We start from the raw sequence: 17,660 nt of genomic DNA on the forward strand, positions 1-17,660 counted from the left end.
TAATAAAGAGAAACTACAAAAGCAACGATGGAAATTTAAGTTTTCTGTTTCCACCTAAAATATCAGACTAATGATGGACAGAGAAATAATAATAATAATTATAATAATAATCAGAACCGCTGCAGCAGAACCAGAGAGATTTGTTTTTGTATTCCATACTTGTAAGAAAACCTGGTGCCTACATTACCCACAATGCACCAAGCAGGCTAAAGAAGCTCTGCTAACATTTCACACACGCATTTCACACTCATCCAGGTGCTCGTCCACGGAGAAGAAGACGTCTTGGTGTGACGTCATGGTGTGATGTCATGCTGTGATGTCACGGCATGGTGTGATGTCATGGTGTGATGGTATGGTGTGATGTTATGCTGTGATGTCATGGTGTCATTTGTGTTGTGATGACATGGTGTGATATCATGGTGTGATGTAATGCTGTGATGTCATGATGTGATGGCATGGTGGCATTTGTGTTGGGATGGCATGGTGTGATGGTGTGATGTCATGACGTGATGTCATGCTGTGATGTCACAGCTGTCCCGGGGAGGCAAACATGGGCAGCAGGTTCCGGTTGTAGGTCAGATATCTCACAGCACTGCTCCTCAGAGACGAGAGGTCGACCTGCAAGGACACATGTTGTTGTTGTTGTTATTGTTGTTGTACACACTTGTTTACAGGTTGTATTCAGCCCGGTCATCGTTGTATTTTTAAATCAATAAGAATAGAAGTAAAAAGCACTGACTGTGTTTGAGTTGATCTGCTGAAGCTCCTCCTCAAAGTCTGAGAATCTGTCGTGATAGACGGCCAAACACCAACTCTGTCTGAAGAAACTGTAGGAGACACACACACACACGTTTTATTTTCACGTTTTCAAAGCTGATGGAGAACATTTGATACGTTTGCAAAATAAAGAAACTTATTATGAAAATGAGTTGAAACACTTTAGTCCAGCAGTGTAAATATATATATATATATATATATATATATATATATATATATATATATATATATATATATATATATATATATATATATATATATATATCTTTATTTTACAACTAGAGTTACTTTTCACATTACAAACCCTCATAATAATGTAATAAATTAACATTAAACCAGTGATTCCAAAGCTTTGTAGCTTGTGACCCAAAATTAAAACAAACCGATGTTTCAGAACTCTTCTTCTTGTTCTTCTTCATCATCTTCTTCTTCATCTTCTTCTCGTTTTCTTCTTCTTCCTCTTCTTCTTCTCATCCTTCTTCTTCTTCTTCTTCTCTCCCAGTCATCATCTGTCGACCCCTGACCTTTATGTGGTGGCCCTCTGGAGGGCCCCGACCTCTACGTTGTGACCCACTGGACTAAAGTATTTGACTGTACATAAAGAAGGTAAAAGTATTTCCACCTGGAGCAGCTACATGAAAAACAAGTCAGCTGTCTTTTACTTTAAATACTTTAAGTACTTTTACTTTTTGACTTCTTTTATTGTTTTTACATTATACATACAACAGTACTGGCTGAATGAGTCTCCGCCTCCATGCGTCAATCAATGATTTTAACGGCTCTTGATGCTCTGTCAGCCTCACAATGACTTTACGAGTCAGCTGAGTGAGGAGTCGTCCTCTGCAGGGGGAGAAGGGGGGCTTTTGTCTCTCACCACAAAGACAGATTGGGGAGCTGCATAAACAGATTAGGAGGCGGGACAATAGACGTCCATATCTGGGGGTCATTTGTGTTGGAGCCTCAGAAGCAGGTCACCCGCTGTTTGACTATCACACACCACACACACACACACACACATGCGCATGCACGCGCACACACACACACACACACACACACAGCGTTTGTGTTGTTTTGACGTGTGTGTGTGTGTGTGGGGGGGGGGGGGGGGGGGGGGGGGGGGTCATCAGTCGTTGTGAAAACAAAATGAATCTTGAGCAGCGTGTTCTTGTACCGTGAATAAATAACACCGCACCACCAAAAAATAAACAACACAATAAGTGTGCAGGAAATATGAATCTGGTTTGTTGTTTGTTGACAACTAAACGTACCGATCCTTCCTGCAGGCCGGTTCTTGAGGCTGATATCAAAGATGCTTTAAAGTTACAGGTTGTAAACAAACCAGAGGAATGTCAAACACTTTCATTCATATATCCACATTAAAGTGTTTGAGATCATCTGGAAAAAACAGCCGGTTCGTTTTAACGACTATTTTTTGTTATTGCCAGATATTTTACAGGGAAATGTGACAGGGTTCATTCACATTTTGACCAATCAATTTCCATGACATTTTTTTTTTTTTTCAAGGACTTTTCCAGGCCTGGAAATAACCATTTTAAAATTCCATGACTTGTCCAGGTTTTCCATGACCGTAAGAACCCTGTGTGAGTGAAGTGTGTGTCAATATATATAAAATATAAACTGATCAGCTATTTCTACTAACTCCTCAGACGGACAGAGCTTTATGTTTCCTTCTTATATCTCAACACAACCTATTATGACTAGGGATGGGTATCGTTTGGGTTTTTTCCGATACCGGTGCTAAACCGCTACTTTTAAAACGATACCGGTGCCTAAACGGTGCCTGAACCGATACTTTTTTATTGCCAAGGCAATTTTTTTTCTTCAAATTAAACAATATATTAACCTTTTAAAAAATTTTAAAAAAGGAAAGACAGAAGCATCAGGTGGCCTGATTGGGACCGTGTGCAACAGAACTCAGAAACCGTTGGATTCTACAAACTGCTGCTTTACTGGACTACACGTCATCATTCAAATCAACTGGAGAGATTTGTTCCATCAAGCCGAGGACGGACGTTCAAAAGCTCGTGCTCGTGTCTGCAGCGATCTCTGTGTGCGCGCGCTGTGTGTGGTGCCCCGCTCTGCATGCAGACGGACAACAGAGAGTGGAGGAGTGCGCTCTGATCCGCGTTATTTTAATAGTATCATACATCAAAATCTTATCGTTTTTAACATGCGGGTACCGCGCTACCTTTTTACTATCTATATACCGTGCAACATTACAGAGCAGTGTAAACAAAAATATTTAAATCGGCTAAGGCACTGGAAGAAAGCACCGAAATATGCGTTGCTTTTCGGTCCGGTAGGTACCGGACGTGTTGGAACCGGTGCCATATTGGCACCGGTTCTCGGTACCCAACCCTAATTATGAGCCATATTTCCCTCTTTTAAGACGAGTCTAAAATATGACCGCTCAGCGATTACAGTGATATTATGAACAGGTTGAAACCAGAAGAGCATCCTCAGAGGTTCTAGACTCTAGAGGTTCATTAACATCTGGCCGGTAGTTTGGAGGAAGTGAAGGAACCCACATTTTAATAAACCGAGTTCAGTTTCTGAAGTTTAACCAGCTGGATTTTAAAGTTCAGGACCCACCCCGCCTACCTGTGCAGGTCATGGATCTGGCCCTGTTGGTAGCGGCTGCTCAGCTGGCCCAGCAGCTGCTGGTGCCTCCCGAACAGACTCAGGTAATTGTGCACAGGGAGGGGGAGGGGCTTCGGGGACAAGCAGGTGAGCGTCTCCACCAGCTCGCAGCCGTCCAGGCGCAGGAAGAAGTAGTTCCCCGTCTCCGCCCGGCCCGTCACCATGCCGCCGCCATCCTGCACCTTCACACGGACCAAGATTTATCAACGAGGCTGCGGCGGTCCATGAAAAAAACAACAACCAGGGTTCATTCACATTTTTGATTTCCATGACTTGACAATGACTTTAAACCAAATTTCCATGACCAACCATTTTGTGAAATCTCGATGTAAATATGAAAAAGTGAGAACATGTAGTATTTAAACTAACAATTCCAAAGCATACAGTAAACCTTAAATGACACAAATGAATGAGAGACACTAGTTTGATTAAAAGAATAAACATTTATATAGATGCCTGTTTGTATGCCTGCTTATATTTTGAGCGTCTTTCTTTTAAAAGCATATTAATTATTTCAAACTCGGCGGAAATGAATGTCATGAACATATGAATATAACACATTTCCATAACTTTCCCAAAACCTTTGGGGTTTTATTTTTTTCAAGGACTTTTCCAGGCCTGGAAATAACCAGTTTAAAGCTCCAGGACTTTTCAGGTTTTCCATGACCGTAAGAACCCTGAACAATAGTCTATTGATGCCCTGACAGCCTTACCTGCTGAAGGCCTGCCGGGTCGCTGGACGACGGTTTGGTAACGTGCAGGTAGTGAAACCCTCCAGGCAGCGTCCCGCCTGAGGAGACACATTGTGAGGGTCAGAGATCATCCATCAGGTGATCAGGGGATCCATCAATAAGTGAAGGAGGTGTGTAGCATCAGGGCTTATAGATACTAATACTCTTATCAATACTCTTATTGGTTCTGTTTGATTATTATGAGAGAAAAATATACAATTAATGAAGAAAAAGAGCCACATTTCTTTATTATTCTTGTATGTAAACAAAGCAGCAACACAAGAAGTTCCTAACTACATTCTCAGCTCATTGATCATGGAGGACTTGATGCCAACAGGTTTCAGTGTTTCCGCTATCGTTATATGATAACCCCCTGAAAAAACCCGCCGCCCCCCTGTAATTGTTCCTATTGTGCCAGATAACAGAAGTAATGTAAGGTTCTCTTTCCTTTTGAACCTTCCTAGAGATTTTAAATGTTTACCGTATGCCGTTAATAGGCTACGTTTGCGCATGTGCGACTCGCCGATTCTTGGCATTTTGCTAAAAGTCAATTTATGAGATTTTCAACAACACCGACACAAACGCTTAAAACAGTGGTTCTCAAACTTTTTATGTAAATAACATAATTTTGTGACTCCATCTGTGCTGTTTATAAGTAACAGAATAAAGAAAATTGCAATCACTTTCAAGTAAATCAGATTGCTAAATCAGACTTTTTTTTTTTTTTTATTGCAATCACTTAGAACAATGAAAATAAATCAGTATTAGTGGCTACAGTGAGCTGCTTTCCCTCTACACATCTTTTTAAAACAGGGTTGTAGATTTGGTACAATTCATGCTCAACGTTGAGCTGAGATCTGTTTTCTGTTTTGAGACACGCAGCAGCAGATAAGACGATCTCACAGAGACTTCTGGCAAAACGGCAAAAATCAGCGAGTCGCACCTGCGCAAGCGTAAACCTGTTAAAGGCGTACCATAACCATTTACCTGAAAGTACAGGCATTTCTCCATGTATTTATTAATGACTTAGTTTTATGTCCGTGTACCTTGTACTTTTGTAATATGTGAAGCCAGCAGGCTCATTGTTGGTACAAGACACAATCACTTTGGCTCGCTTCACTTGGAGCAGGAGAGCTGCTCTGGCTCTGCTCTGCTCTGCTCTCTAGCTGCTCTTTTCACGCAACATATTTTTCGACGCTCTCTGTCCGAGAAGTGTTAACGCGACCATGTAGAGACAGAAATGACATGCTGTCGTGTGGATAAGATCAATAAAATACGGCCGTTTACTTTGTTTAATAACAGAACAAGGTGTAGACCTGTTCTATAGGAAAGAGAACCTTTAATGACGACTTGTGATCTGGCGCTATAGAGAAAATTGCAGGGGGGCACCCGTCCCCCTGCAATTTTCTGTTATTTTCTGTTATTTTTTCTGTTATTTTTCGGTAGGGGAAACACTGCAGATACAACGTGATGCTCACACATCTGCACTCATTCTGTTTTGTTTGCAAAAAAATAGCTAATTGTCTTCCACAATAAGATATTTAGTAGTAACTCAATACTAGCTATATTTATAACTTAATTTTCATTTTTATAACACAGTGATAGCACTTTTCTTTTTGTCTGATGGAGCAATCTGGTTTACTTTAAAGGAATTTCAATGTTCTTTATTCTATTATTTATAAAAGCACAGATGGAGTCACTAGTACTGTAAGGTATTACTTTGTAGTACTATGATGTAGTATGTCCGTCCATGCATGTGTGTCCCGCCCCCACCCCTCCCTGAAGCTGTAAACCTAGGGGAAACACTGGGTTTAGATACCAACATATATCTCAACGCCGCCCTTTTATAGAAGCTCGTTATAGGAGGAGAACAACACATGTTGTGGCTCCCGATGTTCCGTTTTTTTACATATTTTGACGTGATAAGTGATATTTTCGGGCATCAACCGTAAGGAGAGACGGTGTCGACGTGGGATTCCCTGGGGATGAGGATGAGAGATGAGGTCGTCTGAAGATGCACGGCTGCATGTAAACAGGAATATTAATGTTCATCAACCACGTAAACAGATTATTGAGAATATTGTCTTTCTTTGAATATTTGGTGCATTTAAAAGTGATCATTGTAAATAAATGTCACTGACACTGTGTCCTGTGACATTTTGTAGAGTAAATGTATAAAAAAAATTAAATAAAAACACACATTATACTTTAAAAAAGTGCAATCATGGTGTCAATGTCGAGGGAAAGGTGCTTTTATCAGAAGAAAACCGGGACAACGGCAGAATCGTCATTTCATGGCAATGAACTAATGAACCCCCCCTTTAACCTCCATCCATCCACCCCGAACACGGAGATCTCTCTGAAAAAGTTCACGCATGCTTCATTCCAGAGCGAGGGCGCAGCAGAGTGGCGGCTGTGTGCGAGCGGCCTTGGTGGCTCTGTGAATACATGGCGGCACAATGTGCCATTGTTAGGAGCTGCCGGGGGTTTGAGTGCCCGCCACAATAACACGGCCGCTGGGTGGGCGGGTGAAAGATTGGAAAATGTTCCACAAAAGCCTCATGAAAAAAAAATATATATATTGGCAGTGTGAATTCTGGTAGATTAAAAGCGGGGGGGGGGGGGACAAGGAAGGACGAGCGGCGAGGAGAACTCACAGACCCCAAACACGGAAGTGGACCTGAGATCTGGGTTGTGAAGGAATTTTGTGTTTATGAAGAACCTTCTAAATATCTCAGAAGGATCATCAACGTTCTCTCCAGGTAAAACAGTACAGACCAGTCAGTTGGTATAAATAAGGTAGAGCGTAGATTGAACATTCGTGTCGCTTGTGGGGGGGAAACCACCCACTACCACTGCGCTGTGTATCAAACGTCCAGTACCAGTGGGTTTTGATCTGGCTTCTGGACACACAGTGGCAGTAGTGAGCACATCGTGGATTAAGCTTTGTTTAAACTCGCCGTAGTGAGGTGGAAGTGCCAAAAAATGAGTAATCATGGCGGCAACCTCCAGTTCTGTAAAATTAAGTCTATACTTCATGTGTTAAAGCTGCATTCTCTCTTCTGACTCCCAGGGGGTGACTCCCCTGGATGTATAGAAGTCTATACTTCATGTGTTTAAGCTGCATTCTCTCTCCTGACCACCTTGGGGTGACTCCTCAGGTTGTATAGAAGTGTATGCTTCATGTGTTAAAGCCGCATCATCTCTACTGACCACCAGGGGGAGACTCCTCTGGTTGTATAGAAATATATGCTTTACATGTTTGATAAACAGAAAGGTACAAAACTGTGGAGATAAACCTGAAGTCTGTTGGTTCTGGACATTGCTGCAGAACCCCATCAAACCCTCAACATCTAATCTGCTGCGCACGTTCCACACCTGACCTCTGACCTTGAATCTTGGGCCGTTTGTACAGCGGCACGAGGCGATCCGGCTCGGGCGGCGGCTCCACCGCGACCTCCAGCGTCGGGTCGAAGAGGGGCAGCAACTTGGCCGCCAGGTCCCGGCCCACTTCCTTTGAGTTGAAGTTGGCGTGTGACCACTCATCTGCGTAGTAGCAGCGGGACAGCTTGGTGAGCGGTCCGGCGCCGGAAACGGACGAATCGCTGGTGTGGAACGTGGCGTTGACCACGAGCCGGCCGTCAAAGACCAGGAAGGAGCTGCTGATGCTCTGGAAGGCATCGCAGTCGACTCCTCTGTTGGAGAGATTGATGAACACCTGGAAGGAGGAAACCAAGGACAGATCATTATTATATTTTTAAGGCATACTATGACTTTATCAATTGCATTTTTGTATGATATACTATACTATGACTTTTAAATGATATATTTGATCATATAATGATAATGCTTTTTGTCACATAATTATGACTTTTTTTTTAATTTTCTTGTGATTTCGTGATCTGGTTCAGTCTGATCACATTTCCCACTAACCCACTTCTTCCTGTTGCAAACTTTGTTGCCGAGAGTCAGAGAAGAAGATCAATACAAAAGTGAATACAAATTCACTGATTATCAAGTTACATATTGTTTGTGAAGAGTGAAGAGGCTAAACTGTGGTTATACGGTGGGGAATGTTCTGGAGAATTACAGATTAAACAAAAGATTAGTATTCACTTTGTATTAATCAGCGTCATCTTTAGTTGTAATTGCTGGTGATGGAAGACCAGATCATACCTGAGTTGATCCAATCATGAAAATGCACCTTCTTTCTGCTGATGTCTTCTCTAAAAATGGCGGAAAAAATAACCTTCAGAACTCTCTGTGAGTAAACTGAAACTCTGTGATTAGACAACGGGAGCTGGACTAACGTTGTACATTATTGTACATTAATCTTATTATTGTTTATGGCTTTAAAAAAAGTTTCCATATATATTTCATTGCTCTAGAAAAGTGTTTGAATGCTTTGGACCCTTTGTGGTTCGACAGCACTTAAATGTAGAATAATAAAAGACAATGAGGCCTCTATTTCACCCTAAAATGAGAAAAGAGCCCACAACCAGACAATAAAACAATGAGAATGGGAAACACACCAAAAATACATTTTGAGCTCTACAAACACAGCCGGCTTCCAGGAGGGAAATTAACATCCAGGAACAGCCACGAGCTGCTGAAGTCCAGCCGGCATGGCGTCGATGTTTGGAGAACGTCTTCTTCCTTTTGTAAAAACTAACAGCTGACTGGAAGAGCACTGAAACCCAGTCAAAACGTGGACTCACTCCGCACGGCAGCCGGAGGAGGGGCTCTGCTGCGTCGGAGGTGAAGGTCACGGACGCTAGCGGCTCCGGATGCTCCCCGTCGTTCATCAGGGCCAGCAGGCGGCCGCGGTGGACGCGCACCTCGGCCTCCCCCAGGGCCGCTGCCACGGCTTTCTCCACGACGGGGTCGCCAAGGCCGGACACGCCCGGCTCGGGCGGCGTGAGGACCAGATGGATGCGGCCGCCCCGGACACCGAGGCCCAGCAAAGCCTCCGCGGCCATGAAGACGTCGACGCCGCTTCCGTAGACGACGCCGTTGTCTGGAGACACGAGGAAGGAACCCGTGAAGACTTAGTGCTGGAAAAGCTCATTTTATTTATTAAATTATGACAAAGGCACATTTTAAAGGCGGAGTCAGTCATTTTAAAGTTCAGCAAATATCTCCTGACAGAAGTCCACACTCACTGTACTGTTTGTGTGTTTTTTATTGATTTTATATTTGTGTGTCCAAATTTGAACTTCTCGTATGAAGGCTGAGCCGGGGCTCATTTCCTCAGTTGGAGTCCTGCAGCGAGTGCTCCTTCTGCACCACCGCGGTAAGTCACAGTCATTACAAAAAATAAAAAACTGGGCTTTCTCCTGAGTGAATCCCTCCTTTGATGTTTGCTCTTCAGAGAAGCCTCTTGACATTTCACAGAAGTCTCTCAGTGAGTCGATCACATTGAAAGCACAAAGCCTGCAGAGGGCACAGCGTAAAGACAACAACAACTATCAGATTGAATGTGCGCACACGTTCATACGAACAGAAACATCCGCGATGGAGCTCATTTAACGTTGGATCATTTCATCCTGTTAAAAGTAGTTGAAAAATCTAAATTTCTAGCCACAATATATTCTATTCTAACTACCTAGAGGGGGGGGGGGGCAGACTGAGCGAAAAAAGAAAAAAGAGCCCAAAACTGCTGTATGTGGATGTATTGAACTCCATAAGTAATATACAAGTGAAATACATGGTTTGGTACATGAGAAAATAAAAATGTCACAAATGTGCACAAATGTGCCCCAATGCAAATCTTGGAGTCCTTGCCTGAATGTTCTCTGTACTTTGTTCTGCTTCACTTTATTAAATTCAACCTTTGCAGAGAGAATGTTCACATATTGTGCTATGATTTGGGTTAGAGTTGGACTGTACAGCTGCATCATTTCAAATAAATAATTATCCTGAAAATGCTTTTTTTCTAGTTGGACCTGAAACCTTTTCAGGTCCACATTTTCGAAGAAAGGGCCTAAAAATAGTTTGGTGTTCTATTGGTTAAAAACACATGTTCGCTTACATCAATAACCATCTGGTCCTGAATTAAATTTACCGCAGACGGATATTTACAGAAGAAAGAAAAGATATCTTGCCGGCTCTGACTGGCTGCTCCTCGTCACATGACGGTGAACTATTTTTCATCTCAGGGTTGCGGCCCTGAAAGATGAATGTTGACGGCGTCGCGCTCACATAACATTGATAACTATGGATTTGAGGGCGCGAAAAAATGCAACATTTGAAGGAACCCTTATGCAGCAATTTCTGAAATAAAAATATGAAATTATACAACTGCAGTGTAGTATATTTCCCCTCTAAACTCTGCAGAGTCTTCATTTCATTGAGAACTTTGAATGCAGGACTTTTATGTGTAAAGTAGTTTTGTTTCTTAAATAAAAACCAGCGCGTTTCTTTTCCCGGCTGTGTTTCCGGTGTCTCTGTCCGTGGTGCTGAATCAGTGCTGAACCATCCAGCCTGACAGTTTAGCGAGACCTTTTCTTTATTTTTCAGCATTCACTGCCTTTTTTTTTGTGGACATAAAAAAGCATTAATCTTTTGTCAGGGTCTTGAGCTAGACTGATGAGTGATCAATACAAACGGGTCTGGTTTCTAATCATGTCGCCGCTATATTAAAAGACTTGTACCTCAAGAAAATAGTGACATTTTGGGGGATTTATTCCTCTGATTTATCATGGACTGCCTCCTCAAACCTCTTTAAAGAAGCGCTTCCTCGTGAGGTTCTTTATGATATGATTTGTTTTCCCTTTAAAGAGCTGAGACAGAAGCGATTGAGTCTAATATTTACATTCGCTCTCTGCTATTATTATTAAAATATGGATATAAACATGGTATCTCTCTGCTGGAGTCTGCTGTGATTTGCATGTATTAATGGTTTTCCTTCATGACTGGATAAACTAATTAGTACGTATAAAACCCACTTTGGATCGCTCCACAATTCCTTCAGAGAGCAGATTAATTTTGCTTAATGACACTGTGTTTTCTTCCCGCTCTGAAAAGCCCCGGCTCTTAGAAAGCGATGCGATAATGGAAACTGGATGAAAGAGGCCGACCTGATTGGCGGAGATGAACAATTTCTCTAGCTGCTAATTACACAGGGGCACTTCAGCGCTGACTGTCTGAGTAATGACACACGATCACGCATTCATTTTAGGTTATCTGTGTGTGTGGGTGTTTCATTACCCTCCAGCTCCACAAAGTTGGCACGCAGCCAGCAGCGAGCAGCCGCACAGTCGTGGAGGTCGTTGAGGGTGAAGAGGTTGGAGGGGACGGTCCCAGTGTATCTGGATTTGGGCCGGACGTTTGAGCCGGACGGGTTCAAATCCACACCAGTAGGACAGGGAACCTGCAGCGTCACATTGGGTCCAACGTCCCAGTTAAAAGTGGCAGAAAGTGGCAGTTAAGATAGGATAAGATAAGCCTCATTAGTCCCGCAGCAAGAGACACATAGTAAAATAAAATAAAAAACAATTAATATAATTATAAGTAAACAGTAATAAAAACAGTAAAATAATTCACATAGCAGTATTATATATACAGACAGAATACAAACTATTTCAAATATATTTATATTGCACCAGTTAAAGTGATTAAAGTGACCAAAAGTGATGAAGTGTTTTTGGGGTCTACTGTAAGGTCAGTTGGTTGTGCAGTCTGACAGTAGCAGGAAGGAAGCACTTGTGCTACCTCTCCTTCACACACCGGGGGTGAATCATTAAAACCATTAAAACAAAGATAATTAATCAGAAAAGATAAGAGGCCCGGGAAAGCAGAGATCAACGGGGATCCGTCGTATTTCAGCAATGTCGCTTTGGCAGAAAAATAAAGCGAAAGTCCAAAATATTTTGAACAATACGTGACATTTTGGCGTCATGATAAAGAGCGACGTGTCATATGAATACTGATACAACCAGCTGCTCTTTGCTGTTGTATTATATCTCACACAGAGGTATACGTATATGTGCGTTACTGTATATGATTTACCTCTGAGGTGTCAGGGAGTAGAAGTATAGAGTAGTATAGAGCAGCAAAAAAGTATTAATATTGGCAGTTCGTCTGATCTAAAAGTCGTAGAGTCTCCTCGTCTCACCTGGTACTGGAGGCCCGTGCAGAGGACCAGGTGATCGTAGGGTACCTTCACGCCGCTGGACACCCGGACGCGTTTGGACTTCCTGTCGATGCCCACCATCTTCCCAGTCACCACGGTGACGCAGGAGTGCAGAGGGAGCTGGGCCAGGTCTGTGCTGCTGTACGCGTGACTGCAGGACGCGAAGAAAGCTCTCAAAAGGGACAGTTTGAAGACCTTTTAGGGACACAATGATTAAATCCTTTGGAGTCCCAATACCCAACACCTGGTCTGGTACCCGAGTCCTGATCCGAGAGCAGAGTTTAATCACTAAGCTGTACTGTACATTCTTTTACGTGTCAGGAAACGGCAGGTCGACTTAAACATTGCTTTTAATTGTACTGCATTACAATTTAGTAAATTAATGGTATCCGAAACCATCGTCACCGATATCCGATACCAGTATCAGTGCATCTTGAGTACTTATCCATGGTCAGCGTATCACCCCCCCTAGCTCCTGAGTCCTGAGAGCTTAAATCACTATTTTTGTGAATGGAGTATGGTGTGTGTGTAGAGAGAATAAAGATAACGACTTCATTTCATCGTCAGAAAGGTAAAGAAGTGAAAATATTCTTAATATAACGTTCACTTAAACTGATATTGATTTTAGGAGTCTAAATGCGTCCACAGCGGAACTTTACTTTGCTCCGTCTACTGCAGTAAAACTCAGAATCTGAGAAGAAGCTCTAAACACACCTGAACCTCTTTAATGTCTTACGTTAACGTAGTTGTGAAGACTCAAGTTTAATTACACGTGAAATAAAGGTTCAGCGTTTGTGAAACGTTCTCACGGCGTTTTGGAGCTTCATTCAATGAGTTTAACGTAATGCTGCGTTCACAACAAAAGCGTTGGATTTTTTTTTTAACGCTTTTTCGCCTGAGTTTATTGCTCGAGTTTATGTGGTTAATTCGCTTAATTCGCTTTTTCGTGGAGGAATGGGGGCGTGGCTTTTCCGTGGCTTAACTCTGTGAAAACAGTTACTATTTCCGCCATCCACAATTTAAATAACCACTGGTTCTGCTTTATACTTGTTGTGGAAGTCCCACAAACGTCGAAACATCAAACGCCATCGTGTCTGGGTTCATAATATTATCTGTAGGCACACAGCTCCGACCTGTGTCTGAATGACGGCCGCTTCCAGCGCTAATTCAGGCGGACCTGCAGCCAGATGAATTCAGTAACGGCAAGACGGCAGTGGCGACGGGCGGGGCATCTCAACAATTCGATTGGCATTCGCAACTCAGCATCAGGCGAAATTTAGAATTTTTTTTTTAACTGAAAAAACTGATTTTTCGCAACCATTCACGTCTGTGCATTGACTTTGCATGTAATCTACTCGCGCAAATAATTAGCAACGCTTTTGGTGTGAACGCAGCATAAGACGCTCAAACATATTTCACTCACCTTGTGGACAGGAATCCGAAGTCCTCGTGGTCGCCGGGGAAACCGTGCGTCGAGACGAGCGTCAGGTGGTTGAACCTCAGGTGTGGGCTGCGAGAGAACAGATGCTGAAGAGCTTTTCCCACAGAACACAAGGGGAAAACACAAATGGCACGACTACCTGCTCCATGCCGTGTGACCGCATGCAGACAGCTGGACTAATGCTCAGAGGCAAATTTGTAATTTGTGATTTTGGGCAATACAAAATAAACTGAATTGAAGTCAGCACTTCAAGGAGGGAATGAGAAACAGGAAGATCTGAGTACATGAACACAGAGAGAGACGTCTATGGTTGGCTGATTACATTACATTTCATTTAGCTGACGCTTTTATCCAAAGAGACTTACATTTATACACCAGAGACTCAGCAACGGGGAGCAATTTGGGGTTAAGTGTCTTGCTCAAGGACACATCGACGTGGACTAGCGGAGCCGGGGCTCGAACCGTCGATCCTCTGATTGAAGGACGGACCTGTCGCCCTCATTCTTCTGATTCTGTGACGTCGTTTGAAAGTCAACTAAAGATGTACCTGTTTACACTGGCGTCCAAGGCCTACTTTTAATCAGTTTTAGGGTTTTTATTGTGTATCTTACTATGTGGTGTTATCACTGAACTATTGGTCACAGCCACGGGATCACGAGTCTAACCTAAGCTTCAGCGTTTCTCCAGAAAGCCAAATGTTCGGACCTCCTCCTGAGCTCACTGCCCTCCTCGTCCTCCTCCTCCTCCTCCTCCTCCTCCTCCTCCTCCTCCTCCTGAATTTACTGCCCACGGTACACGACGCGTCCCTTGTGATGCAAATGGATTCTCTGGTGAAGTTACAGGGCAGATAACGGAGACCAGCGAGTCTCTCGGCCTTATCGCGCCTCCTGCTCCCCTCTTATCTCAGCTCAGATTAATAACAACATAGAATGTGTTGCGTAAGTCGTTATAAAGGATTGTATCCATACGTTCTCTCTCGTAGAGAAACAATGTTGCAATAGACTATACCAGGCCTGGACAACCTGTGGCTCCCGAGCCGCATGTGGCTCTTTCCCTGGTTTCATGCGGCTCTTACGTTCATATCGAAGTTTGTGTTTGTTTGTTTTTAAATCTTTTTATTGATTTTGCAAATACTTTAGACCACTGGTGTCAAACTCAAGGCGCGACGGCTTGAAAGCCATGTAATCGCGGAGCCGTTTTCAGTTATTCGCATTGCCGTTTTATTTTGAAGGGATTTTTTAATGCGACAGAGTGCAGTTTATTCAATTTCAGTCATATTGATGTAATGTGTTGTAACTCTGTTACGTTGTTCATTCTGTTCACATGACATCTATTGCTTCTGTCCATCCGGGGAGAGGGATCCTCCTCTGTTGCTCTCCTGAAGGCTTCTTCCTTTTTTCCCTGTGAAATGGTTTTTACTATCTTTATTTGGGGAGTTTTTCCTGATTATATTAACCTGTTGTTTAGAAGTTTTTATTGATGGATTAATTGTATAAAATGTCAGAAAGCCCTTAAACTCGTTTCCTCCGACCAACGGTCTGAAATCTAAAGATGTTCAATTTACAAAGAACATCCTCACGTTTGAGAAGCTTTAACCAGATATGTTTTGCTTGATAAATAACTTAAATGATAAAAATGTAAGGCTCAAGTGAAGGATCCTGGACCGTCAAGTAAGAGCTTTGTGTCGTCAGTTTGACCTTCTGAGCAACAACAACAACAATCAGCCGCCAGACGACCAGCGCGGTCAAACTTTCCTCGCTAATCTTTGCCAGAAGGTGGATTTATTCTGTGGCAGTGAGGCATTAAGGCCCATTATTGGTGGATCTGGACGAGGGGGGGTCCAGAAGCCCTGGATTTGCTCCGTTATCAGGCGGGGCCAGGCGGGGCCACCCCGTAACCCGGCAGCCCGACCGAGGGCCGAGCTCTTTATCTGTCTGACCCCGTCAGGCTCTGTAATGAAGCTGGTGCGCTGCATTCAGCGAGCACACGGAGAGCTGTGTCTGGGCGGGGGAGGGATGGGGGGTGGAGGTTTGGGCAGGGCCGATAAGAAGGGCCCCAGCAGGCCCCCAAACTGACCCATCATTCACCCTCTCATTCACCGTCAGTCCAGCGGACACTAACGGCCTCATTAGTCGACTTGTTAGTGATGGCCAAATCACATCGCTGCCGCAGAGCCCGGCGGTGGCTAATTAAAGGGGTGGGGGGGTTCTGCTGAAGGCCAGGACCTCGCCACAGCTGCATGACCGGCCCCCCGCCAGCCGCTGCTGGCAGCTATCGCCCGGTTCTGAATCGGCAGCCACCGCCGCCTCCGATTAGCTTCCCGAGCAAGTTGATCTCACAAAGCCGGGACGGAGGAGGAGACAGCCGACCTAGAGCCAAGTGACATTTTGTAGAGATTGGATTCCTGGAAATAAAAGACGATAAAGAAATGAGACATCCTGAACCCCAGAACCGAAGGTGGAGCGGCTGCTCCACCTTCGGTTCTGGGGTTCAGGGGTTCTGGGTGTTTTCTCAGGATCTGTGATGACATGAAGTGAATACTTTACCATAGCGGCCGCCTGTCGCCTGTCACCAAGTGCCTGCCGTTTGCTGGCACTTGGACGTGAAAGAGAAGTTTCCTGTGAACGTTTCTTGCTTATTGAAGTTGTGGTTTGGTTCAAGTTTAGGTTTTGGTCCTTTTGTTTTTGTTTCTCCTGCTGGTTGTAGCATACAGCGATTCCTAGAAATGTCATCATGAGCACTTCTTTTCTTAATATTATGAAGATACAGATAAACTGAAGTCAAAACTCCAGTTGTAAGACTTATCTATTATATAATCTACTCGTATGGTGTTTACTACTAAATAAAGATGTCTATTTTCTTATCGTACACATCCAGACCAACGGTGTCTCTCAGTACCTTCTGACTTCCTGTGAGCTCATTGGTTTCGGCTGTAGATCAAAATCTTTAAAAACACTTCACCAATATATAGTTTAATTCATAAAAAACAGCTGGTTACTATGTTTACTAGTTTTTAATCGAACAAACAGGAAGAAATAGAGCATACAGATTAATCCATGTTTGATGCTCAAGTGAATATTTATTTATTTTTTATGGGATTCCTTGACATAAGAAGAAAACACAGAATATTACCAAACTCTTCCTTTGAAGTAGTTACAAAGAAACCAGTCAGAAACCTTTGGGATCAGTTTGCTTCATCCCAGTGAATTAGGCGGTCGGTTCTGGTGGAAATAATGAAGCTGCTGTTCAGACTGCTGTGTGCACAGCTCTTGATGGGAACTGGGAGACGACAGGGTTAATACAGAAGGCACAGATGGTCAGAGGTGTGTGTGTGTGTGTGTGTGTGTGTGTGTGTGTGTGTGTGTGTGTGTGTGTGTGTGTGTGTGTGTGTGTGAGGGGGGTGGGGTGGGGGGGGAGAGCCCTCAGGGCCCCTTGAAAGGTTAATCCGGTGTGGTTAGGGAGGAAGAATTGTGACTGTATTTGTCACTGCTGCTACTAACTCAGAAAAGGTCAGTACATATAGAAAGTTTATTCAATTGTATATATATATATATATTTATAAATATGTATATATATATACATATTTATAATAAATAAATACATTTATATAAGTAAATATATATAAATATATGACACAGTTTAACGTTAACTATCACGCTCTAAATAAAGTTTTCTCCTCCAGTATCCAGTTGATCATGTGATCAGTAGAACATGTGATCAGGGCCGTTTCTCAATAAAAAAGACTCGGAACGGCAGCTTACTTGATGACGTCACCACGTTGGCCGCTCTTTCTTCACGCACGAATATTTAAAGAGCCAGTGGCGGGAAAAGGTATAGAAGAATTCTGTGGATACAACGTTATATTAGATATAATATATATTAATATATTAGATATAATACCGTTATAATAAAGCTG

The 17,660-nt window shown here is 43.1% G+C and overlaps 1 protein-coding gene across 1 annotated transcript in view; it reads right to left on the reverse strand.

The window, feature by feature from the left end:
- Nucleotides 1-525: 525 nt before the first annotated feature.
- cfap61 (cilia and flagella associated protein 61) overlaps nt 526-17,660 on the reverse strand; it is a gene marked incomplete at both ends in the record, with an annotated part of 32,299 nt that continues 15,164 nt past the window's right edge. Inside the window, 10 exon segments of the mRNA XM_079215694.1 lie at nt 526-618; nt 665-709; nt 713-827; nt 3,400-3,620; nt 4,152-4,228; nt 7,560-7,887; nt 8,888-9,186; nt 11,379-11,541; nt 12,286-12,454; nt 13,727-13,813. Of these exon segments, the coding sequence (XP_079071820.1) occupies nt 526-618; nt 665-709; nt 713-827; nt 3,400-3,620; nt 4,152-4,228; nt 7,560-7,887; nt 8,888-9,186; nt 11,379-11,541; nt 12,286-12,454; nt 13,727-13,813 (1,597 nt within the window).

Source organism: Taurulus bubalis (genome assembly GCF_910589615.1).
Source record: "Taurulus bubalis genome assembly, chromosome: 3".
In the NCBI taxonomy this organism is placed as follows: Eukaryota; Metazoa; Chordata; class Actinopteri; order Perciformes; family Cottidae; genus Taurulus; species Taurulus bubalis.